Source organism: Eptesicus fuscus, chromosome 2 (assembly GCF_027574615.1).
Source record: "Eptesicus fuscus isolate TK198812 chromosome 2, DD_ASM_mEF_20220401, whole genome shotgun sequence".
NCBI lineage: Eukaryota > Metazoa > Chordata > Mammalia > Chiroptera > Vespertilionidae > Eptesicus > Eptesicus fuscus.
The window spans coordinates 109,334,030-109,359,777 of NC_072474.1; the positions used below are offsets into that span (position 1 = coordinate 109,334,030).

At 42.3% G+C, this 25,748-nt stretch overlaps 1 protein-coding gene across 4 annotated transcripts in view; it reads left to right on the forward strand.

Annotated features, from left to right (window-relative positions):
• LDB2 (LIM domain binding 2) overlaps nt 1–25,748 on the forward strand; it is a 323,996-nt gene that overhangs the window by 103,031 nt on the left and 195,217 nt on the right. For all 4 annotated transcript variants that reach the window (XM_008150862.3, XM_008150863.3, XM_028159592.2 and 1 more), the window contains exon 2: nt 13,453–13,555. In XM_008150862.3, coding sequence (XP_008149084.1) covers nt 13,453–13,555 — 103 coding nt within the window. The remainder of the gene's footprint in view (nt 1–13,452; nt 13,556–25,748) is intronic.

Genomic DNA, 25,748 nt, shown 5'->3' on the forward strand with positions numbered 1-25,748 from the left:
GTGAAATAGAACATCTTTTTATAACTTTATTGACCATTTTCTGGAAACAGTACATTAACATCCTTTGTTCTTTTACATTTGACTGATTTTTGATTTGTAAAGTTGGTGCTATATTCCAGTTACTAATCCTCCCCCAGTTGTCACTTATATTGCAGCATTGTTTACCATGTCTTTTGTCATATGAATGATTTCTATTTTGATGTATTCAAATGGTTCACTGTTTTTCATGTGATTTGTCCTTTTGATGTGTTGTTTATAAATTTATTTTTCCTGCTCTGAGGTTATACAAAATATTCTCCTACCTTTCTTCTAATAGTTTGAAAATGTTGTTTTTTTTCATTTAAACGTTTAATGCATCTGGAATGTATGTTTGGTTATGTGAGGTAGGATCAAATTTATTTTTCCATGTTGAAAATCCAGTTGTCCTAATACTTCTTATCAAATAGCCCCTTTCTCCCTACTCCCTAACAAGGCCATCTCTGTCATATACTTGACCCCCACACATGTTTCTATCCATATCCCAGCTCTCCATCTGTCCCACTCTTCTGTTGCTCCATCGCATTTTCTTCATTTTATATTAGAAGAATGGCTTTGTAAATCATGGCTTCACATTATTTTTAAAAATTCCTATTTTCTTTCTGCTGGACATATCATGGTTTCTGGAGTCATTCCTCTCTTGTAGGGCAGCAAGCACATTGTTCCTAGTTTTTTTGTTTTGTTTTGTTTTCTATTATGAATGCTCCTATGGTGAATATTTTTGCATATAAAGCATTTACATGTTTTTGCATTATGTCCTTTGGATGGATTCCCAGAAATAGAATTACTGAGTCAAAGGGCATAAATATTTTTAATGTTTTTAACTCATAGCATATGTTTATTTTAAAAATTAAAGTGAATAAAGAGTCTGGTAAGTTCCTGGGACTCTACTGGACTGAGACAAGTCTGGATCTGAAGTTGGCTGCCCTGGGAACGTTCAAGAGAGAATTTGATGTGGTCTCCTTGCTAGATTTATCTTTTATTTTTCCTGTTTAACACAAATTTGGCATACTTATTTACTCGGCAGTCGTCAATTAAGCACCTCTTGTGTGCCAGTTTGCCCAGGAAAGCAGGCAGCAGGATCCCATGCGCTCTCGGTGAAGTTGCGTTTTCTAGGTGGGAAGACAGTAAATAAACACAGCCCAGTGTTAACTGCTTCCCAGAGGAAACACACAGACTGACATGAAAGCACGTTGGCTCCTATAGATTGATGGTCAGAAGTGACGTGAAAGCTGAGCTTTGCATGATAAGGAAGAGAAAGTCATGCCAAGTAGAAGAAAGGCATCCTCTTGCTGGTGCTAGCTAGTGCAAAGGGCCCTACGGTGGAGCAGAGTGTGGCCTTGGGGCGGAACGAGGGTCCCTGTGCTGCAAGTGAGGTGAACTGAGGCCAAAGAGCAAGACCAAGTCCCAACCGCATAGGACAGTGCATTCCATGGGCGATAAGCAGCAATGGGGAGTCACGGCGCAGGGGTTCATGGAGAGTGTTGTAAACTAGTGCGTACTGTTAAAAGATCGTGCAGGCTTCTCTGTAGAGCACAGCTATAAGAAACCAGGGTGCTTGTAGGAAAAAGGCTGAGGAAGCCATCATGCTTGTCCAGGCTGGAGTTATTGGAGGCCCAGACAAGGGGTGCTGGTGAAGGGAAAGGAAGGGGGTGGGTGCCATTATGTAGTAGAAGTAGATTCTTGAGAATTGCTGGAGGCTTTGGAGGTGTGGAGTTAGAAAAAAGAGAAGAACCAAGAATGCGTCCTAAAGGGTTGGCTGAAGTGACTGGGAAAGTGGAATTACATTGTTGAGATAGAAAAGAGTAGGGAGAATAGGCTTGGGGGGAGGGGTGGAAAGGGGGGTGGGTTTGGCTTTGACCATGTTTAGCCTGAGATGCCTCCTTTGGTTAACAAGTGGGGAAGTCAGTGAGGCCACTGGAGCCACAGTGCTGGGATCCCAGGGAGAAACTGGGCCCGCGATGGAGACTTGGAGTCATGGCCAATCAGAGAGAATCTAAGTCCCCTGGTTGTACACAGGTGTATAATCAGAAAAGAGAATGGAAGACTTCGACCGGTGTCTAGTTAACCCTATTATTTTCCTTCTGAATTTTGAGAATACACTGGGTTTCTTATATTTATCTTTGTGAATAAAAATCGTTTTTCCTTCTTTCCAAGTAGGAAGAGGGAAAAACGTGAGTTTTCTTTCTTAGCGGTTCCCTGATGCTTCTCTGGGCCCTGACTCAGTCCCCGATTTTTAGTGGAGACTCTAAGAATTATTCCTGCCATTTGATTCAGAGGCAATTGGGCAGATCACAAAAACAAGCTTTCGCCTCTTGCAAGCTTTTCCAGAAATGTTCCTCCGTCTGCTGTGTTTATGTTGGAACGGAAAACTTGTGCCTGCCTTTCTGGTGAGCTTTTCTCAAGATAACACGGTGCTGCCTCATCCTATTACCCTGCGTCTCACGACCTCTCTCACCTCGATGGTGCGGTGTCCTCTGGGTGTGGTGCCCACCGCCCCGGCACTGCCACCCGCGATCCCCGTGCTTCTAGAGTAATGCCTTGCTCTGTCACTTTCAAAGTGGGAGTGCCTGGGGTCCCCAGGACATTATTTTTAACATGTGAGGATGCATGTCTCCGTGTTGGAGTATCAAACACAGAATTCAATTATGAAGAAAAACACTATTTCTCACTCATGCCAGAATAATGTAGATTAGAAAAGGCAGTGCAGCTTTGGGATAGAAACAAATATTCGGGAATCAAAATATTCCACAATCAAATCCCAATGTTGTCTCTTACACTCGGTCTGTGACCTTGGGTACATTTCTTGGCCTTCAGGGGCCTCAGTTTCCCCATTTGATTTGGAACAATCAAAATACTGACCTGATAAGGATACTGTGAGGCCTGGGAAATAATTCACGTGATGCACCCAGCACGTTCGTTGATTCACTTATTAAATATTCAGCTCTCCTGAGTGAACAGAGAAGGGAGTGGAAGTGATCAACCATTATGAAAACAAAACCATTGTTTTTCTTCAGGGTTTTGAGAGTATTCCAGTTTTAATGCAATAAATACTTATTTGTGAAATTAAATTATGTAAATAATCAGAAATTACTTCTTGTTGCATGCCTGCCAGGTGTTAGTTACCGTGCATGTAAAACGCACAGCACGTAGATGTAGATCCTGCCCTCATAAAGCATAGAGGAGTCCGACCTTTGAAAAAATTATCCTTTTAGTAGAGTTGTGATAAGTCCAGTGGCGAATAAGTCAAATTTTGACACATAAGTATGTATAGAGTTTAGTCATTATTTTTAGATTAATTAACATTAATATTATTGTCAATAATATTTCTCTTTGGAATGTTCACAATTAATTAATGATTTAGTAGGTCAAGGCTGGAGATTGAAATACACGAATTTCCCAGGTGTTTGGGGAAATACACTGATGTACATTTAGCTGAGGAGGTGTGTCTGCCGGATGCCAAGTCTTATCTCTCTGCCTGTTTAATGCACTTCTCCCCCAAGGCAGCCTCCGCCTGTGCTGGGGGTGAACTGGAGTAGCACCTTCTGAAAGAGAAGTCATGGATTGGGAGTGAAGTTCTGAGATGTCCTATCAAGACACATAATTTACTGTCAGGGTGACACGCTGTTTTAGAATTTCTCTGTTAAAATGATAACTAAGGTTTCCTGTTAAATAAAATGCAACTTAGCCCAGAATAAACAAAATCATAGTCGAGAATGAGAAAGGAAAAATATAATGCCTGAGAAAAGAGATTTAAAAACACACCCATAACAATAAATACAAAGGTGGATTTAGGATTCTCGCCCTGTGTCCTTCATTATATGTTCCTGCAGTTACCAGCTGAGGTCAAGTGATCCTACCTGATTACTTTTATTTCTGTCTGGATGTAGAACTCCACAGATGTGGTAGAAAGCCTTGCTCAGGAGGGGGTACCCCACACATTCGGTGCACTCAGCATTCATTGGATGTTAAAACAATCAAGATAGTAAGTATTTGGGGAACATTGCTCTGGATGAAAATGCATCAGTGTAGAGTGGTGATAAGAGTCCAAACTCAAGAGTCCCCATGTTTGAATTCTCTGCAACTTGATAGTTATGTATCTTAAATATTAACCTTATTTGTGCCTCAGTTTTCTCATCTACAAAATGGGGTTAATAATAGAACTTATCTCAGAGGGTTGTTGTGAGGTTTCAAGGGGTTTATATTATTCAGTAAGTTCAGATTGGTGTCTGGCACATAGTAAGTGCTATGTAACTGTTGATTATTAAGTGTAGCTAATTTGGAATAGACACGGTTTGATAAAAGACTCCCATGTTTGGAGAAGGGATGGCTAGAGATGAGAGAAGAAGACTTTGGTAGTTAGGGAAAAACAACAACCTGCACTCCCTTTGGTGGAGGGGGCTTCTATGAAAAGAAAAAGCATGCAGCTGGGGCCTTTCATTGTCTCCTGTCTCATACTACGGGTGTGACAGGCCAAGACACGTAAGGAGAGCAACATGGCCAAATGGGCTTCTGCCTGCATCCTGGAGGTGCCCTCATTCTTCTGAGAGAGGTGAGCTGACGTGTAAAAGGGGAGTGGCCTAAATGGTCAGCTACAAATTCATAGGGTGCTATCTAGGAGTGTGTGTGCATGTGTGCGAGTGCAAGAAGGGTTAGAAGATGAGATGCCATTATTTTCTAGAACCCCAGAAACTGACGACAGCCCGTGCCCTTCTCATCTCCCTGTTTTGCGACCTCTTCACATAACTCTCTCCACTTTGACCTGTTTGAGTTTATTAAAATATATATATATATACACCCACATTTTCCAAGGAATAGATGCTTTATGTATGGCTCATTCTTTGGAGGGGGTATATGTGTGCCACGTGACAAGTGGTTGCCATGGTAATTTCTCATTATTGTTGAATTGAAAAATAATTACTCTGGCAAAAATCCCATATAACCTGTCAGCACTTAAGTTAAAGATGCCAGGGGGCAGCCCTGGCAGCAGGATCCTGTGTTTTGGTGGGGAGAGCCCGAAAGATGGGGACGGGAGAGAATCTGGGGCGGGCGCAAGATGCTTTGGTGGATTTTAAAATATAATTAAGACGCTCTTCTGCTCTTTGACCTGAGTGCGTCTCTCAGTCTGATAGATGATTTGGCTGCCAGTGTTCCTGGGGCTCACCTGTGAGACGGGACAAAGGGACCAGGGATTTCAATCGCAGAAATGCATACAGGGGGTTATGTAGACTGGAGAAGCTTCCGTGCTATTTCTACCTAATTAATATATACGAGACTCGTCGGCCCCCCTCCTCCTGCCTGTGTGCGGGCTGAGTTCATTTCATCTTTATTTACCTGGAGGCTGCTCTGTGCTGTTGTTACTTCCCAGCGTTGGGAAAAGAATGCACTTTTTACCTATTAATATTCACTCAACATTCATCATGCTCTGTTCAGATAATAAACAGCAGTGAGGCCGGGAAGGACCTGTGTCCCGGAAAGGCAGGACTCGATCGGAAGCCTTGTGGGTGCAGAGAGCTGGATTCCTCCCCACCTCCCACCTCCTGCCACGGATCGGGATCTGGGCATTTGGAGCTCAGTCATTCTGCCCCATAAGTCACTGGAGAAGACCAGGAAGCACCTACGTTTTCTTTCCGGTATCAGTGTCAGGAAATATTCCTCCTGTTGCTTAATGAAGCCCCTGAAATACGCACTGCCTTTAAGAGAAGGCTAGGCAAACTTTTATTATTGCTATTATTATTTCCTTATTGTATCTTTTTTATGTTTATCAGCTTATATAGTTTATTTTTTCAATTAAAAAATTTTGGTGACATTGGTTAATAAGATTACATGGGTTTCATGTGTACGGCTCTATGACACATCATCTGCACATTGATTGTGTGCCCACCACTCAAAGTCAAATTTTCTTCAGTCACCATATATTCGATGCCCTTTACCTTTAACTACACCCCAATCTCCCTTCCCTCTGGTAACCACCATACTGTTGTCTCTGTCTATGAGTTTTTCTTGTTTGTTCATTTGTTGCTTTCATTTTTATAGTCCACATATCAGTGAAAACATATGGTTCTTAACTTTTTATGTCTGACTTATTTTGCTTAGCATTATATATCAGCCTAAATACCTTCTCTTTTCTTTTTTTCTTTATTGATTAAGGTATTACATATGTGTCCTTATCCCTCCCATTGCTCCCCCACCCACTTGCTCATGCCACCCCACTCCCCCTTAGTGTCTGTGTCCATTGGTTAGGCTTATATGCATGCATACCAGTTCTTTGGTTGATCTCTCCCCTTCCTTCCATCCTCCCTGCTTTCCCTTTGAGGTTTGATGGTCTGATCGATGCTTCTCTGTCTCTGGATCTGTTTTTGTTCATCAGTTTATGTTGTTCATTATTTTCCATAAATAAGTGAGATCATGTGCTATTTATCTTTCTCTGACTGGCTTATTTCGCTTAGCACAATGCTCTCCAGTTCCATCCATGCTGTTGCAAATGGTAAGAATTCCTTCTTTTTCACAGCAGCATAGTATTCCATTGTGTAGATGTACCACAGTTTTCTAATCCACTCACCTGCTGGTGGGCACTTAGGCTGTTTCCAAATCTTAGCTATTGTAAATTATGCTGCTATGAACATAGGGGTGCATATATCCTTTCTGATTGGTGTTTCTAGGTTCTTGGGATATATTCCTAGAAGTGGGATCTCTGGGTCAAATGGGAGTTCCATTTTTAACTTTTTGAGGAAACTCCATACTGTTCTCCACAGTGGCTGCACCAATCTGCATTTGCAGCAGCAGTGCACGAGGGTTCCTTTTTTCTCTGCATCCTCGCCAGCACGTGTCGATTGTTGATTTGTTGATGATAGCCATTCTGACAGGTGTGAAATGGTACTGCATTGTCATTTTGATTTGCATCTCTCGGATGATTAGTTACTTTGAGCATGTTTTCATATGTCTCTTGGCTTTCCTTATGTCCTCTTTTGAAAAGTATCTATTTAGGTCCATTGCCATTTTTTGATTGGATTATTTATCTTCCTTTTGTTAAGTTGCATGAGTTCCCTGTAAATGTTGGAGAGTAAACCCTTATCGGAGATAACATTGACAAATATGTTCTTCCATGCAGTGGGCTTTCTTGTTGTTTTATTGATGGTTTCTTTTGCATCTTCTTTGAACTTCTCAATGCTCACCTTTCTCCTGGGAGAACTGGAGTCTGAAGATCCCACTGAAAAATATGTCATTTAGAACTAGGCTTTCTTCCATCTCTATCCATGCACTGGTCAGACTATAAGTCTTCAATCATGAGACAGCTGTTTATGGGGTCCTAAGGGAGGGGAGAAAAATAGAGCAGGATATTGGCTGGAATCCAAGACATTTGTTTTTATTTAAAAATTTTACTTTTTAAAAAAAGGAAAATAAGATATTTTAATAATAGTTAATTCTGTATAATGGGTCCATGGGTCTTCATCATATTAACTTCTGTTCTTTATTTTTAAAAATTAACCTTTTGCACTCGGATGTTGAGTGTGACTCGACACGGTTAGCATTAGAATAAAGGAATCGAGAAAAAAGCAAGCGAGTGCAAAGGGTTAATAAAGTAAAACCTCATTTATTTATTTAACCAATGTTTCACAGGAAAAGAAAAGAAAAATACCTAGAAGTTGGCTCCATAGAATGGCTATGTAGGTATGAAATCATTTTTAAAGTTTCTGCCTCAGTAAGAATTTGTCACATACATGGCTTGTGCTGATGAATGTGACAGAGGGAAGGCTTAGTCTGCACACTGTCTTGGCCCCCAGCCACTGAGTTTAGACACTTAAGGATCCCACAATGTTAAGGGCGAATCTTACTGTGTGGGTGCAGCTTCTCCACCTGTTCATTCTGTTTTCCTGCTCCTTCACTGGGTCACCCATAGGTGGGAGCTCTGTCGAGGGTGGGGAGATGCCTAATGCCCAGCCCCTGTCTTTAAGTATCTCACAGTCCAGCACAGCAGTCAGAGGTTTATATTCATGTGTATTACAACTGGGTGATTCCATTATAATTTGATCCACATTCTAATTATAGTGGGGGTAGTGGTTCACACTCCCCTAATATAGTAGACAGTGAAAAAGGGAGTTCAAAGGTTGGGACTTGGCATTTGCTGGACTTTCCAGGCCAAAAGAACCACATACACAAAAGACAGGGAGGGAGGAGATGGTTAACTGGGCCCGCTTGGTTCAGACACATAAGCTGCAGAAGGTCCTTTGGCTACACATAGGCAAACTCTAGAGTGTGTTGGCCTCTGGTGTGGTAAGAACGGCTTTTCTCTGGATAGAATGTCTTCAGTGATATACACACCAAATGTTGTATCTCTAATGTCTGCCAGTATCTGATGTTCATGCCCACCCCACACAGCTGGGAACAAGACCTCAGGACCTTGGTTTGTTTTTAAGGGTTTTTACCATAAACTTTACTTGGGAGACCCAAAAGGTTGATCTTCACCTGCTGGGCAGTCTCAAGGCACCTCCTGGCTGATCTTCAAGTTTGTTTGACTTGAGGTGATAGCCTGCATGAGTGAGAGGGGTCAGGTGCACCTTCCCTGTGAACTTTAAGGAGGACCAACATAATGAGCTTCTCTTTGGAATCCGTGCTTCAAAATGGCCTTGGAACCTTGACTCTTGCAGTCTCCTACTGGCCTACTTCCTACACTTGTCCATGCCCTGCTCAAAGGAGACCTGGGCATTTCATGGGTCTTTCATTTCCCCAGTGTTGGAGGTGCTGTTTACAATCAGGGGCTGGCGGGGGGGGTGGGGGGGAGTGCTAGCCTATAGCTATTTCTGCAGAATTTCGAACAGTCCATTTTCCTTTATATTTCCTTATCCCCTTTATATTCCTTGCATGTGGCCCAGCACAGCACTCATAGTCTTTGTCTGCAAGGCTCAGACCATTCTAGATGACTGAAAAGTAGGAGTTGAATAATGGAGATCCTGATTTTTTTTTTTAACTTTTAAAAAAATAGAATTTTTATTTCAGAGAGAAAGGGAGAGGGAGAGAGATAGAAAATCAATGAGAGAGAATCATTGATTAGCTACCTCTTGCACGCCCCACACTGGGGAGCCTGCAACCTGGGTATGTGCCCTGACCGGAAATTGAACCATGACCTTCTGGTTCATAGATCGACACTCAACCACTAAACCATGCTGGCCGGGCCCGATATTTGTTTAGTGTTGTCTACAGCTCCTGAGGTAGCTGTGTGGCTGAGAACTGAACTTCTACCTGTCAGAACTGCTTGGGCTTCTGCCAGATATTTTGTATTTGGTTCAGTATAGGCCCTGTAGCTGCATAGCAGCCACTGCCTGGAACCCAAGCCTTGTTACTACACCGATTTCTTTCACCAAGTTGCCTATATGATCCCCAAAACTACCAGGCAGCTAACTGGAAGCAAGACGTGTTCAAAGAGGAGGTTTCTTATTAGGAAAACCACATGAAAGTGGGGGAATGTGTGCAAACTCTTGGAGAGCCAGAGATCTGCTGGCATAGAGTGTCCTCTAGCGAATGTCATGCCTTCTATTCTGTGGAACCATTTTTGTCTTCAATCTAAAGTGGAAAATCACATTTTTAAGGATTATTTTGGGGAAAAAAACCATGGGCTGGTAGGTTTATTAATTGTAACAAATCTACTACTTGGATGGGGGATATTGATAATGGGGAAGGCTACCCATGTGTGGTGGTCGGGGGCATTTGGGAAATCTCTGTACGTTCCTTTCAGTTTTGTGTGAATCTAAAACTGTTCTAAGGAAAATAAAATCAATTTAAAAATGAACGAGTTAGGCAGACTTGCAAGTAGCTTTACCACTTTCTAGCTAGTTATTTGATTTTTTACTGATAGTGTAACTTTTTGAAATTCAGATTTCTCTATAAATATTTAAGGGTCAAATGAGACAATAATGAATAATTATAGCTGCCGTTTATTGAGCAGCTATTATGTGCTGGGCAGTCACTCCTTCATCTTCACGCTCCACTGACATATTATTCCCACTTTACAAATGAGCAAGTATATGCAAAGAAGTTAGAGGACTTGACTAAGGTCATCCAGCCAGTAAGAGGCAGAGTCCCGATGTTGAAGTCAGTGTAACACAGAGGTTAAGGATATACATTCTCTCTAAGGCCACCTGCTTTACCTCAGGGTAGCAATTATGGTAGTTGTGAATGTAAGATGTTCAATGCATGTGGAGCTCTTAGAAAATATCAGGTAATGGGTACTAGTATTAACCCAGGGACCCTCACATGTATGGTCTTTCCATAATTTTCTTCCCTCACGTGAGGCCGATATATGACTGGCCTTGACGTAGCCAGTTTGGCTCAGTGGGTAGAGCAAGGGCACATGCCCAGCTTGCCGGCTCTATCCCCAGTAGGGGGTATGCAGGAGGCAGCAAATCAATGATTCTCTCATCACTGATGTTTCTCTCTCTCTCTCCCCTCTCCCTTCCTCTATGAAATCAATAAAAATATATCTTTTTTTTTTTTAAAGACTGGCCTATGCTTGACATTTAGTAATTTTTTTTTCTTTTCTTTAATCCTCACATGAGGACATGTTTGTTTGTTTTTAATGAGAAAGTGAGAGAGACATCGATGTGAGAAGAAACATCATTGATCCGTTGCCTCCCATACGTGCTCCATCCCAGCAACTTGAGGTCAGCCTGGGTCCTCCCTGGGTTTCTACCTTTAGGGCCCCATTTTTTTTTGGCAGAAATGCTGGAAAGCAGAGTTTTCTTAAGGAAAATGGTGGAGTGTCTGATCTCATCATTGGGTCTTTGAACCATCAGCAGGGCAGGAGAGCGCTGATAAATTTCTGAATTTCTGCTCAGAGTTTTAACTGTGGGGTAGACAGGCATTGCTGCCAGGCAAATGGGTTAGACCCAGTGGACGTGATAGGGTGGGAAACGTGCTTGGTGATGAACAGATGGTTTTATCAGGTCCATTTTTGATGCTGTTCTTTAGAGCGTGGAATGCCTCACCCCTTAGTAATGACAGTGAGGTATTGCAGGGGGATGGGCACAGCAGGAATGGGGCATGTTACTGACCATCAGTGTGGGCTGGGCTCCCTGCTGGGCACTTTACATCCACTAATGTAGTGAATGCTCACATTTACCCTGAGGTATTATTGTTAGTGTTGTTGCATCTACTCTGCAAGACAATTATGACTGTTGTCCTGAGTGTGAGTCCTGGCCAGGGACAGCGCAGACAAGCAAGGAGCTGGGAAGAAAAACCAACCTGAGACAAAATAGTCCCTTTCAGCTCTCCCTCCTTTCTGCTGAGCCCTGACTCCTGCCTTCCCAGAGGCTGCTGGAGAAATGTCAGGCAGAGGAGCCAGGGCAGGTCTCGGATGTCCGAGGGTCCGAGTTTAAATCTCAGTGCCACCAGTTCTTGGCTGAGTGTACTTGGGCAGCTTACATTGACCACCTAAGCTTCAGCTTCTGCAGCTGTAAAGTAGGACTAACAAGGTGAGCAGCTTTATTCATACAGTAAACAACTTTTATTGAGGGATACCATGGGCTCCGCACCATTTGGCTGCCTGGGAGGTAGGGCAGTGAGCAAAACAGAACCCCTGCTCACAAGAAAATTATGTTATTGGAGAGAGAGAGAGAGAGAGAGAGAAGAGAAGAGAAGAGAAGAGAAGAGAAGAGAAGAGAAGAGAAGAGAAGAGAAGAGAGAGAACAGGGAGATAGTGAAGAGCAAGCGGGCAAATGTACATTAAGTACTTAGAGTGGTGCTTGGCATGTGGTAAGCACTCAATAAATGTTAACTTATTCTTTATCCATCTGTGTAGCAATGTGAAATAAAATACGCCAATGCATCCAGGTTCCCAAATAGGGTTTCTTTCTGCAGCTGCCTCTTCCCCTTCTAAGCCCACTGACGTTTCTAGAAGCTCTGACAGCCTCCAGGGCTCCCAGGCTTTGTGCCGTGGCCTCAGGTCTGGAGTGAGGCTACCTGTTAGGTGCTCGCTTGGAGGTCTCCTACTAGTGGGTTTTGAGCCCTTTGGGATAGGGACCAGTCTCTCATCCAGTGGCGTATCCTGAGGGAATTAATATTTGTTTAAGAAATGAGAAAAAGGGGTAGCTTGTATGTGGCTCCATGAATTGCCCTTGAGTGGTTTTATATTTACTGTGTTTTTTAACTAAGAAGAGTGCTGGCTTTTGGTGTGGTGATTGGGAAGAGGCCAGAAAAAAAGAGACCGAAAATAAATTCATTTGTCTGCCTTTTTTTTTTTTTGGAAAGAGGATGGCATCCATCTTCAGTGGCCCCTTAATTATTCTTGCCAGGACTGCAGACTTGTTCCCGAAGCCTGCCAGTGACAACAACCTAATGTTGTCATAAGCAGAACAACTTAAGGGGCAGACTCGAGGCCTTGGATGTCTCCGCCAGGGCCGCAGCAGAGGGGCTATCGAGTGGGGAGCAGCAGCCCTCCCCCCCCCCACCCCAACCCCCGCCCCCCGTCCCTCTTCACGCTCTGACAGGCAGCTGCGAACCATCTTGGGCCTGAGGTCTGGCACCCACCAACAATCTTCTGGGAAAAGAATGTGCTTAAGAATTTAGGGGTAAATGGGCCACTGTCCAGAGCATGAGGCCCCCTTTTAAACATGACGCTCTGCATAACCTTCCTAATTCCTGGGACAGGAGGCCCCCCTCTTCCCTTGGAGAGGAGCAATGATTTTCACTACCTTAAACTGGGCCAAGTTCAGAGTGTTTTCTGGATGAGCAAGGGAAGCACTCATCCCAAGACAAACAAACGGGGTTCGTGAGGATGGTTTGCATTCTGCTGAACTGCTTCGCTTTTAATAACTGCTTGAATAACAAGCTAGGGGTTATCTATAAAACAATCCTCCAACACAATCCATATGCACGTGATGATTGCTTTGACCAGCTAGATAGAAACACATCTATCTACATATATCCAGGTAGCAGCCACACCTGGATTCCTTACAGGAATATTTGCGCGGAGTAGGGCTGTAAACCACACCTACCCTTTTGGAATAAATTGTGTTTTTAAAAATGTACCCTCCTTAACCTAGTTGTAATAACGTGGTTTCTGTTTATAAAATTGGACTCTTACAAGAGCCACGAGAAAGAGAGAAAAAGTTGAATGCATTTTACATGAAATACTAACCTTGTTGTTAAAAGAAAATATCATTGTGCTGTAGAGTAAACTTATTGAATCTTCCTAAATATGTCCTCCAAAATTAATTTTCACTCGGTTTGCATGAACTCGTTTATTGAATTGGAATTCAGTCCCCATTGGAGGCAATTCATTTGAAGAGTGACCTACACCCGCCCACCCTCTTTCTAGAACACCCACACACATATGCTAGCAGCAACTGGGTTTTCTATTTCTTTCCCCTCTGAGAGATTTCCCACTCTTGCCTGCTAAATCAGTGATCCGTCTCTTTGCAGGATAGTGACAACCTCTGGTGGGACGCGTTTGCCACGGAGTTTTTTGAAGATGACGCCACGTTGACCCTTTCCTTTTGTCTGGAAGACGGACCGAAGCGATACAGTAAGAGCGAAGTTTGTTTTTCTGATGTTTCCTCTTTTTGCGCCTCTAAGAAAACCGCAGGGGTCTTCAGAGACTAGCACAGTGCCGACGGCCCGACAGTGATACCTCCACTCCTGATGTTTTCGCTTCCGATCAAGGCCTTGTCACAGGTGGCAGCCAGCCGGGTCTCCATCGAGGCTTAGAGTGTTTGGACACGTGGCTGTTTAGTGAGCGAGGCAAATAGCAACCAAGTCACTCAGTGATAAGTGGGAGCTGAATTGCAGAGACTTCCTATTGGTCTCCTCCCCGGGACCCTCCCCCCCGCTTTATCCTTGACAGCTCACACATCACTCCCAGGGTTCTGCTTCTGAAGGTTCCTTAAAATAATTGTTCCTAGCTACTGTGTCAGCAACATCCTTCTAACTTCCTCCTACCAATGATCGCAGGTGTTTGTTGGCCAAGTGCTACCTTCTCTGGGTGTGGTGGGGGAGACCCCAGCTGCTTTGAACATACAGTGGGGGGTTGGTGGTGACAGAATTATAGTTCCCTCACTTTCCTGTGAGTGATGACTCTGTAAGGATCCTCAAATTCCAGCCCATGGCACCTTGGGCAGCAGCTGATCTGTCCTGATTAGGTTCAGCCACCTTGTCAGAGATCAGAGGCACTAGTGCCGCTGTAAGACTGGGAGGCACAGATACGGCAGCTCCCAGGCAATTAATGTCCGGTTACATCAGGGGAGATGTGTTTCCAGAAACCAGGGTTGCGCGTATGGAAGGGTCTGTCAGAGGGTAAAACACCCCACGTGTCACGAACATGGAGATGATGCTGGAACCAGCCGCAGGATGTTTGAAGGAGGCAACCCAGAGCATTGGGCAATTTATAGGTAATCAGGCTCTTGCTAAAAACGACTGAAAGTTCTGATGGCTGCTAACTGTATTTTAAAGCTTTGGGAACAACAAGTTGTTGTTGGTGGTGTTTTAGTTTTGGTGACTTTAGGCAACTCAGTAGTGTTTGGATCTATTGCATGATGAGTTCATTAATTATGCTAATATATGCATGGTGATTTGCAATAGTGGCAGACTGGGGCGAGCTCAGCAACTTGGACTTGCTGCCCTATGGAAACTCAGTGCCAGGAGCATCTCTTTGGATCTGTGTACTTTGGGCTTTTAAAGGCGTGGGACATTGCCAATAAATACTTTGCATGAGGGCGGCAGCTAGTATGTCAGACAATGGGCTGTTTCAGTGTCTTTATGCAGCCTAATGACCCTGTTGCAGGCACGGGTAAGCCACTTCATGGGGTCCTGATGAGTTAATTTGCCTTCCTGGGTGTGGGTGCCCCCAAGACATGGCCGAGACAGTAAGAGAGTCGGGCTTAGAAGCCGCTGTTTCCGAAATCCCTAGGAGATAAATGAACTCAGCAATCCAACAATTACTCTCTCCCCAAAAGCCTGCCTGATCAATGGTGAATAATTTCCAGCCGAGCAGTCATCCATCTTGTGAGCCGCTTCTTCCTCTTCCCCCTCCCCCTCCTCCTCCCTCCTCCCCCTCCTCCTCCCTCCTCTTCTTCCTCCTCCTCCTCCTCCTCCTCCTCCTCCTCCTCCTCCTCCTCCTCCTCCTCTTCCTCTTCTTCTTCTTCTTCTTCTTCTTCTTCTTCTTCTTCTTCTTCTTCTTCTTCTTCTTCTTCTTCTTCCTCTTCCTCTTCCTCTTCTTCCTCTTCCTCTTCCTCTTCCTTTTCCTCTTCTCTTCGAGGCATAAGCTCAGATACTTTCAAGTTATCATTGTTTTATGTTCCTTATTCCTATGGTTCTTTGGTTTGTTTGGAATTCATCAGGGTCTGCTCCGGGAACTAGAATTACAGTTTTAAAGGCTGTACTAATAAAACAGGTCCCCCATCTTCCCTCTGTCCACCCCTCACCCCGACATCATTTGGGGGTGAGGCATGATCAGTGCCTCTTTACGATCTTGCATCCATGGAGAGGAGGAATGCCTGACTCTGAGCCATTGTTGCCCAGGTTTCTTTGTTTCTCTGAGCCAAAATATTTCCCAAGCAGAGAAGAGAAACAAAGATGATTGACAGCGTGGAGCCAAGTCTCATCAGCTGCTTTGCTGACAGCCTGGTGATGTGCACACGCTGCTGATGTGCGGGCGAGTGACAGCTGATTGACAGCCGGGACTGGGAGCCGGGAAGATGAAGCGGGCTTAGAACGCCCGACACGCGCTGTTTATGCAGCGCTCCCAGCACAGGCACTGCCACCTTAACCCATTCGTGGTCCAGGCACTCTTTGCCAGGCTGGGAAGGCACCTGCTGGCCTGGGCTGCAGGCTGTAGCTCTTCCATGAGTCCTTCCAGGGAGCCACACGCTTTGCATTTCTGAGGGAGAATATAAGTCTTCACTATTACATTTACATATACAGTCTTCACTTGTACATGTAAAAAAAATACCCAAATTACTTTCATTCTAGGTACCAAGAAATATTCCAAATGAAATTTCTTTACCCCTTACTAGGAAAAACTGCTTCTTCTCCCTCCCCATCTCTCTGGGTTTAGAGGGTCCCTCTGGCTCTAAGATATCCTATCTCTAAGCTGGGTGAATCCCATAATATGTGTTTGCTTATGTATTTGTTCCCTGTCATCCTCTATTAGAATGTTATCTCCACCTGGGCAGGACTTTTATGTTATTTATTGCTGAATTCTCAGATGAATACAGGAACTCACACATAATAGGTGCTCAATAAATATTTGCTGAGTGAATAATTGAATGAATGAATTGACATTTGGGGGAAAGTTTATATCAACAAACAGAACGTTGGCAAAACAATCTAGATCTCTGGACTTTTTTAACTGGAAGAATTGAATCAACAATTGAATTGAACGCTGTGCTGGCATTTTCAAATAAGCTCTAAGATATGGTCTGATCTACTTTAAGCGGGGCAGGGGAGCAGTGAAAAAAATCAGGAAATAAGTGCATTCAGGAGGTGCATTGTGCCTCTGTATTGGTTGTGTTGCACCCCCCACCCATGTCCCCACTCTCCTCATGGGGTAAGACTCCCTCCCCAGGTGGGACATGATTGGGAGAGATAGAGACTGCTGGAATTGGCTGGTGTGGAGAGCGCCTGATAGACAGGGTTACTGACCTGTCCGATATCAGGCTGTGTGTCCCTAAAGCAACTTTCCAGTCCCTGCCTTGTAAGCATCAGGAAGTTGTTCTCTAGCAGTTCCAGGGAGGTAGATTTTTCCTGGGGGTAGGAGAGGTAAGTGACTTCCTCTTTGTCAACAGATTAGTGATTACAGACTATTAGAGCTGAAAAGCATCTTTTCTGAAAATGGAAAGTTGGTCCAGAGGGTCCCAGCTGGTGAGTCATTGGGCCTCCGGTCCACTGACTTCAAAGTCAAAGTCAGAGCATCTTCCCTCTCCTGTCCGCATCCTTCCCCTACATCCTCCCATAGCTAATGGGAAAGAAATGGATTCATTAATTCCCACATTTCCAGGAACATAAGTTGCAAATAATGACCGTGTCTGATATGACAGAAGGCAAGGCGAACAGAGGAGTGGGTTCCCGAGCCCTCTGCATGCAGACTTGGCACACTTACTTTCCAGCATCCTGTGTGGTTTTCCTTCCCCGTCTTGTACAGAAACAATCATTCTTAGCTTGATTGCTCACTATTAACTTCAAGCAAGTACTGATGTTCCTCTATTCCCTTTTCAGGCATATGACAGAATTGTGCCCCTCACCCTTCTCTGTCCTCATGACCATCACAAATACCCTTTGGGTAAAGGTGCTGGTAACCCCTTCAGGACACTGAGGCTGTGTCCAGGTCCACATTGGCCATATTCTTCATCAACAGGAAACATGTAGTTCCCAGTTCATTCAGGGAATATTTCTTTGCTGGGAGAGCTGCATGGAGAAAGTTCTCCTGAGTCCCATGGCCTTGGAGAGGCCACACGATATAGTCAAAAGGTTACCAGGCTTTGATGTGAATATTCTTGGGTTTTAATCTGTGCTAGGTTTGGTAAACAGAGTCTCCATTTTCTCATCTGTAAAATGGGCACAATACTATCATCACTGGCTTGTGATAAAAATTAAATTAGATAATCCACTAAAAGCAAACCTTGGCCCAGCTGGTGTGGCTCAGTGGTTGAGCATTGACCTATGAACCAGGAGGTCACTATTCAATTCTCAGTCAGGGTACATGCCCGGGTTGTAGGCTTGATCCCTAGTGTGGGGTGTGCAGGAGGCAGCCAATCAATGATTCTCTCTCATCATTGATGTTTCTGTCTCTCTCTCCCTGTCCCGTCCTCTCTGAAATCAATAATAATAAAAGAAAAAAATTTTTAAAGCAAACCTTGGACCATTTGAAATGTAGTGTCATCAGTATTGACTATTGTTATTGATAACAATGCCCAGTCTCAGCCTCACTCTAGCTTTTGTGCATCATTCGATGGGTTTGCCACTTGGCATGTGCTTGTCACATGTGTTCAGTGGGTAGAGCTTGCTGCAGAGCTCCACTGATCAGCTGGGAGCCCATAGGACCACTCTGGTGGGTTTTCCTGCTTAAATGCACACCAAAGAGACAACCTCCTCCCAGAAACTAGCTCTATGTCAGGTGGGTAAGTGACGTGCAGGAGGAGGGAAACAGAAGGGAAGGATGGGTGAGTATGTGTAGGGCTCTGTACTTTGGTGGGTAAGGACTCCCATACTTAGTTAAACATGTCTAAGTTGCCATTGCTTTGGAAATTCAGGTGAGAAATGATATAACTACTAAAATGCCATCTTGTCTTGGGGCACTTCCTATAGGCCTACATTTTAGGAAAGATGTATTGTACAGGCAGGGGCTCTGGATATGATACCTGGGTGCAAATCCAGCTTTGTCTTTTACTACCTGTGTAATTTGGCATAAGTCATGTTCTAAGCATCAATGGTCTCAGTGGAAAAGTTTGATGATCTGATTCATGTGAAGTTCTTAGCAGAGTTTCCGGCACCATGAAAATGCTCCATAAATAGCTTTTGTTATTGGATTGAATTCCAATGAGCACATTGTGGTCTTTAGATTGAGATCCAGGTCAATTCAGATATAGTTGTCATTAATCTAACTCTTGTTTGGAATTTCAGGATTGATGGCTGCCAGTAATTTTCTATCACACAGTTGTTAGTTCACCATGACTTCTGTCTGGAATAAGGATTTCTGACATGACCTCACACCTTCATAGTCACACCAGCCAAACTATTCATTCTCTTTCTCTCTGTGGCTACTGGGGGGACATTTCACTCTCCAGAAAATGAAGGTTGTTTTAAGACATGTCATCACTTTGCATAGCATTATTTTCCTCTGTTTTTCTTGGTTATCAAGTCCTATTAGATAGTTTGAAGAACCACACATCGGTCCCTCTGTGGAGTCATTTCGACTCTCATTTCTCTTTTACATTTTCTCCCCACCACCCTTTCTTCTGACAGCTCTGATGGCATTGCAATATAGCCTAAGCGCTTCAATTTCCTTCTGTAATATGTGTTTTTCTGTGTTGTGTACTTGGATGTGTCCCCCGAAGGTAGAGAAATTCTATGAGGCCCACACAGCTTCAGCATCTCTGGTTACTATTTTTCTTCTGCTTTTTATTGGTTCACCTGGTCTAGCTGTGCTTTAGTGTGCTTGCTATAGAGAGATTTTTAAAGCATTTCCCCCCCCACTTTCTTTCTCTCTCTAATTTATTACATGATTAAAGATTGATTTCTGGGAAAATCACTCCTTGAATATATGCATAGGAGCTTTGACACCACACTTAATAACTACTGTGTCATAAATGTGGCCATTTCAAAAAGCTACATGCACAGAATGTCCCTGCAGCACAGGGGAGAAGAGGTTGAAAAGGCAGGATCTGTGTGTGTGAAAAGAGAGTCCACCTGAGATCTAGAAAGGCTCAGGTTTGTGTAGCCAGTGCTTGAAGACCCCGAACTTCTTCAGGAGACATATGCCAGCTGGTCCTGGGCATCTTCCTCCACAAAGTAGCTGTGTTCCTCTGAAAATTCCTCATTTTTTTAATTTATGGAAGTAGAAATGAAAATCATGATCTTTGGATCCACACAGATGTATTTTGAGTCTTTGCTCTACCATAGCTCTGTAAAGTTAGGCATGTTGCTTAAACTATATTAACCTCAGTTTCTTTATATATAACCCCAAGGTAATAACACCAACATCATAGGGTACTTGTGAAGATTAAATAAGATTAAATAATATGTAACCTTAGCTTAGTGATGCCCATGGAAAACACATAATGAGTAATTATTGCATGAATGAATGAATGAATGAATGAATGCATGACCAAGAGAACGAGTGAAACCTATGATATGCCAGTCACTTGTTTTAAAATAGAAGATAGTTCCCATTGTTCATTTAGTCATTTGGCACATAGCAGGGAAAATGCTGCCTTTGCACAAAGCCAGACGACACCTGTCTGCTTTCTATATGAACACCTTAAGAATTGAATTCGTAACCAATTGGGAGAAAAAGTGATATTAATGGAAGATGGTGATTTAAACAAACAAGTTCCAAACTATTACAATGATGACACCTGTCCAACAGAGGGTTAGGATTCCAACACCTACTTTGCTCAGACAGCAAGAAGCTATTGAACACATATCAAGTGCTGGCCACTGTTCTAGGCACCTTTGGGCTTGCTATCTTATTTATTGAGGACAAGGTGAAAGGAAATGAACTTCAATTGCATTTATAAAATGTATCTTAGAGAAAAGAATGCACTGCCTCGGAGTACTATTTGATGGTTAGTTACTGGATGATTGTGGCATTTTCATTGCTTAATGACATAGATATCTTTGTCTCAGATGACTCCAGAAAATGATTTCCTTTCCATGGAGTTGCACTAAATGGTTTCTGGATGGCCCTGGCCTCTGAACTTGTGGTTTTAGCGAGTGACCCTTTTCAACAGCAGTCTTCATTAGGCTGGCGATATTTGGAGTGAATTAAATTAGGACTAAAGCACACTATCATTTGAAGTTCATTTGTTCCTCCACTCATACTTTGGTTAATTCATTCAGATATCACTGAGTTTTTGCTATTTGTCAGTATAGTGGGGCATACAGTTAAAGAGAAAGGCCTTTTTTCACAAATTTTTTCATTTGCTTTTGATTCCATTTTATTTAAAACTCTTACCTTACATGGACATAATCAGCTAAGTAGCTCAAAAATAAAATATTCTTGTGATATTAATACCAAATCTGGGACTAGTTATAAAAAAGGCTTGAGAGAAAGCCTACAACTGATCGATGAACCGACAGACTCCTGAAGGGGAAAAAGGAAACTGAATCTCTTCCCATTTGTGGTTCCAATGGATGACATCAAGATTTGCAAATGAGCCATAACAATAGATTGAGCAGACATTCCATTCTCTCATTGCTAATAAATACCACACTAATAATTACATGAAATAATGGACATAAAAGTACTTTGAATGGATTTAAAGTGCTATGCAAGTTGAAGGTATAACCATCACCATATTTGTAATTGATCTTTATGATTTTATGACTTTATACGTCAAGCTGTTATGAAATCTAGGAGGATTGTTGGGTTTCTCAGGGAGATAAAACTTATTGTCGAATATACAGTTATGGGTCTGACTGACTTGAGCAAGTCAGACCCATAACTGCCCTTAAATGCTTAATTAAGGTCTGGGTGAAGTACTAACCAGGAAATGGACAGTATGTATTGTTTTTGAGACTGTGTGACTATGATATCTCTGGGGTCTGACACATACATTTCCTGACTCTCTGTTTCATAGCTTATATTCCTACTCCTATATCTTTCCTATGGTTTTTAAACCAAGATGGCACTATCCCATCATGGGCCACAGGAAGATTGTGGCAAACTTTTTAATTATTAAAATTACAGGTAGTGTAACTGGCATTTATTGTCTAAGGGCTGGCAAAGATAACAGAATTATAGAGATATATCTCATTTGATCCTCTTTTAATCCCATTTACTCATCATCTTGAAGATAAGGTTGCTAGATAAAATGTAATAAAAATATAAATGAAATAAAAATAAAATGCAATAGTTCTATTACAAAATTATCTTTTGTTTATCTGAAATTGAGACTTAACTGGGCATCCTGTGTTTTTCTTTGTTGAATTTGGCAGCCGCAAGTTCATGCTCAAATATAAAATCCTGATAATTCCAGAGAACCTACAATAGGGTGTGAACATGGCACATTATATGAAAAAACTCTAAGAGATTTACCTGGTTTCTTATTCACAGAAGTCTTGCCTCTGTGTATGTCCAGCCCTGTATTCATGAGTCCTTCCTACGGAACAAAACACCTTAGCAGTGGATTGGGTGGGGTACAGGTTGAAGCCCGCCTGAATTTAAATCCAAACTCCATATTGCAGGCCGTCCACAGTTGACTTTGCCAGGGATTGGGCATAGTCATTGAGATACATTGCCTGCCTTAAAGGAGCTTACACTTAACGCTAATGCAATAGCAGCAACACTGTAAGAGCAGGACAAGGGAAGTGACCATATGGCATTGAGAAAGGAGTGATCAAACCTGATTTTAACTCCAGTTGAGTCTTTTGATAATAAAAATGTTTGCCACAATCATCCTGTGGCCCATGATGGCGTAGCGCCATCTTGGTCTGAGAACCATAGGGAAGAAATAGGAGTAGGAATAAACTATGAAACCAAGAGTCAGGAAATACATGTGCCAGACAGAGTCATAGTCACACAGAGTCTCAAAAACACACCTCCTCTCCATTTTCTGGTTACTACCTCATTCAGACCTCAACTATAGGGCTGGCAAATATTTCTTTCTAACCTTCTAAAACCCTTAGTTTTCTGAAGTCATGGCAGAAAATACCCTACCACAATGCTTTGGAAATATACGCTTTCAGTAAATATTTATGGACTGTATGAGCAATGTAGCACTGGAAAATAGTACAAATATGACCCACAGGGCCTGAATATTTGGCCCATAGGCACATGATTGTGCATATGATATTTACCATGTTTTAGTAAGTTTCTACCCCTTGCAATCTCAAATTGTAGCTACTCATTGATGTCAGAGTCACAGAAATGTCACAGAGCAACTTGGAAATTTGTCCACAAACCAAAACAGGACTCAAGACTCAAATATTTTAAACACCAAACTAAAATCACATTTATCCAACCTATAACACTAGGAGTGATTTTTTTTTTCTTTAAAGCTTTGGGCTATGGGTTGATAGAGTATTTCACTACATGGTTAGTCTGCCACCCTCCTGGTTAAGTCCATTTCATGGAATAAGTAGTTCTTAGCATTGGTTAACTAGGTACATGAATCTACTTATTGAACAAATCTTAATAGACTTCATTTCAGTGGAAACACCTGTTTATTAAACCTTTCTCGGGGACTTCCCATATGTCATATTTCTGTGCCCTAGTGATAAGAAGATGAATGAACAAAATCTCTTCCCTTAGAGGAGCTAAAGGTCTGGTGAGCTCTTGTTTCTAGGACTTAATCTTAGCCAGATGGTTTCATATTGATGCCCTTTGCCTCAATTTATGAAACTGTTCTTAATCATGCTCACCACCATATTTTTAGACTCTATATCCAAATGTAACATTGGTATATTTTCTTTTATTTTTTTAACAAAAAATAATCTTAAAAACAAACAAACAGTTTAAGGTGAGATGTTTGCAGTATTTTCTTTGTATGACACTTAGTGAGGTGAGCTGCTGTGAGGCCCACTCCCCATAAGCTAATATATAGCCTAATCTTTACTTTGTGACATGTTTTCAGGTTGTGAATGTACCTTATTTGTGAAAACGGTGTAAGATAGAGCATTTGTTGAAATCAGTTTAAATTAGCATTCTTGTACAACTGTATTAGGCATGTTCAGGTGGCTTTCATTAATAATGTAGAGGCCTTATGACAAAATCACCCATCAGGATGTGTTCCATTATTTATTGTTTCATCAAGGTAGTCATATTTGAATTCAAGACCTTACGAAACTTGGTGCCTTTATTATTCTTTCCAAGAGAATCAGCTTCACATGACTATTATAGCGTGCTTGTTTATTTTTATGAAGTTGGTCCTTTCCTAATTGTTGCTACCTTCAATATATTCTGATGAGAACTTTTCTGATGCAACATGCATCTTTCGCTTTTCAACAAGTCAGAAGAAGCTGAAATTGACACCAGTAATCATTTTGAAGATCTGTAGAGGAGGAAGTAAGTCACGTGTGAGCAAGTGATGAGACAGGTTCTTCATATTATCTGGAACAACGAGAGTATTACATTATTTTTACAGACTTTTCTAAAAAAAAATAAGTCTTACTTAGTCCTGCCTTTGAATAATCTTATTTGCAATTTGATCATCTTTTGTTTTACTTGGAAAAATACATCATTTGCTATGCTAGGATGGGTTAGTTACACTGAGAACAATGAAAGAGCACGAGTTCTTCCAGAGTCTAATAATGCGGCCAGCCCAATCAGTAATGCTTAGGGGGGTATTCTCTCATAGACACGCATGGTATCTTCATGTTAACTCTCGGATTCCAGATAAAAATCAACACTTGAGATGGTCCTCAGTAATAGGATTGCACGCACACGCGCACGCTTCTGTGTGTGTGTGTGTGTGTGTGTGTGTTGCAGAATTAATGCAAGCTTCGAAAATATTTCAAAAATTGAAGTTAGTTACCTGAAAGATGTAAAATTTCCTCTGGAAATGTTTGTCACGCCATATGTGTGTTACTTATGTCATATGTGTGAGGTACTCACATTTGATAAAGTCAACTACTCTGATTCAATTGAGGCATTTAGGAAAGTTCAACTTTCAAGCTTAAAAAAAAAATCAATGATAATCAGCTTTTTCAAGGTTGCCTGCCTAAAACAACTTAACGTCGCTGTACTTATTTGCTTCTCTTTAATAGAATCATAAGATAAATGATAAACTCTGTTTGGCAGATTATGTAAATAAACCACCAATTATATCCTTAATAGTTTTCCATACTATTAGACACTGTGCCCAAATGTATTTCCTATAAAATGCTTAAGTACTCAGAGCTCTATTATTTCTTTTAATGATGGGCCCAAAATCAGTAATTATGAGAGTTATTATTCAGGTTCAGTGTGGCAGCGATTTTTCACCTGATAATTACCTTGTTAAATTAACGTCAGACCAGCGCCATGCCTTACTTAAGAAAATGGGCCTCCAGCCCGTGCAGGCAGCCCAGCTGTGGAAGCAGTGCTGATTTATGGAACCCAGGCTCATCTTCAGCATTGCCTCTGTGACATTACTTAACAGAAGTTCTAAGAAGTATGTTTCTTATGAGGTGATTATGCTTTCTTTGCAGAGGTCCCATTGTGTCTCTTGACAGTTGGTGTTTCCCATGTTCTTCCTGTTTTCAGCTCTGCGCTTTGCCAACCAGGGCGCTGCGTAATTGGGGTGATCTCCATTCAGAGCCTTCAGGAGGAGAAGGGAAGCTGACCCATCCCCAGGGAAACAAGGAATGCATGTGCTACCTGCCGCTTCTCTTCCTGCCTTCCCTGGTTTTGAACTGCCATTTAATTTGTTACTTCTTTCCCTTTGGAAAGGAAAAAAAAATGTTTTACAAGACCCTCCAATAGTAGCTGTGGTTTGTCTAAAATGAGATACGGTTACAGATTCCAATTTTTAGTCCAAAATAAGTAATTCTTGCTACGATATCCTTAAATTGAAAAAAGAAATGAGTCAGATACATAGTGGAGTCTTGGTCGTTTTTTCAAATGTTTCCAACAATAACCTCATGGGTTGGTTAATGTGTTAAAATGACAAGCATTCGGGTAGTGTCTTAACGTTCACAGAATTCTTTCCTAAATAAGGACCATCTGTAAGCTTGTGGAGGGGGAGGGAGGACTGTGTTATTTCCCTCTGTGCCCTCTGTGCCTGCCGTGGTGAGGGATAGAAAGGAGGCCATGGTTAATATTTGCTGAGCGGAACTGGCTGGCAGTATCTCATCCCATCATCACTATGAGCCGAGAGCAGGTGTGATAGTGAACGTTTGTATTGAAGAGATGAAGAAAGTGAGGCACCCTGAGACCTGAACTCAGCTCTTCTGTCTATATCATGACCCCTTTACCATCCCACTTCTTGGTAGTATTTTTATGTATTTATTTTTAATAGGTTTTCATTTATTTTAGAGACAGAAGAAGGGAGAGGGAGAGACAGAGAGAGAAACATTGACGTGAG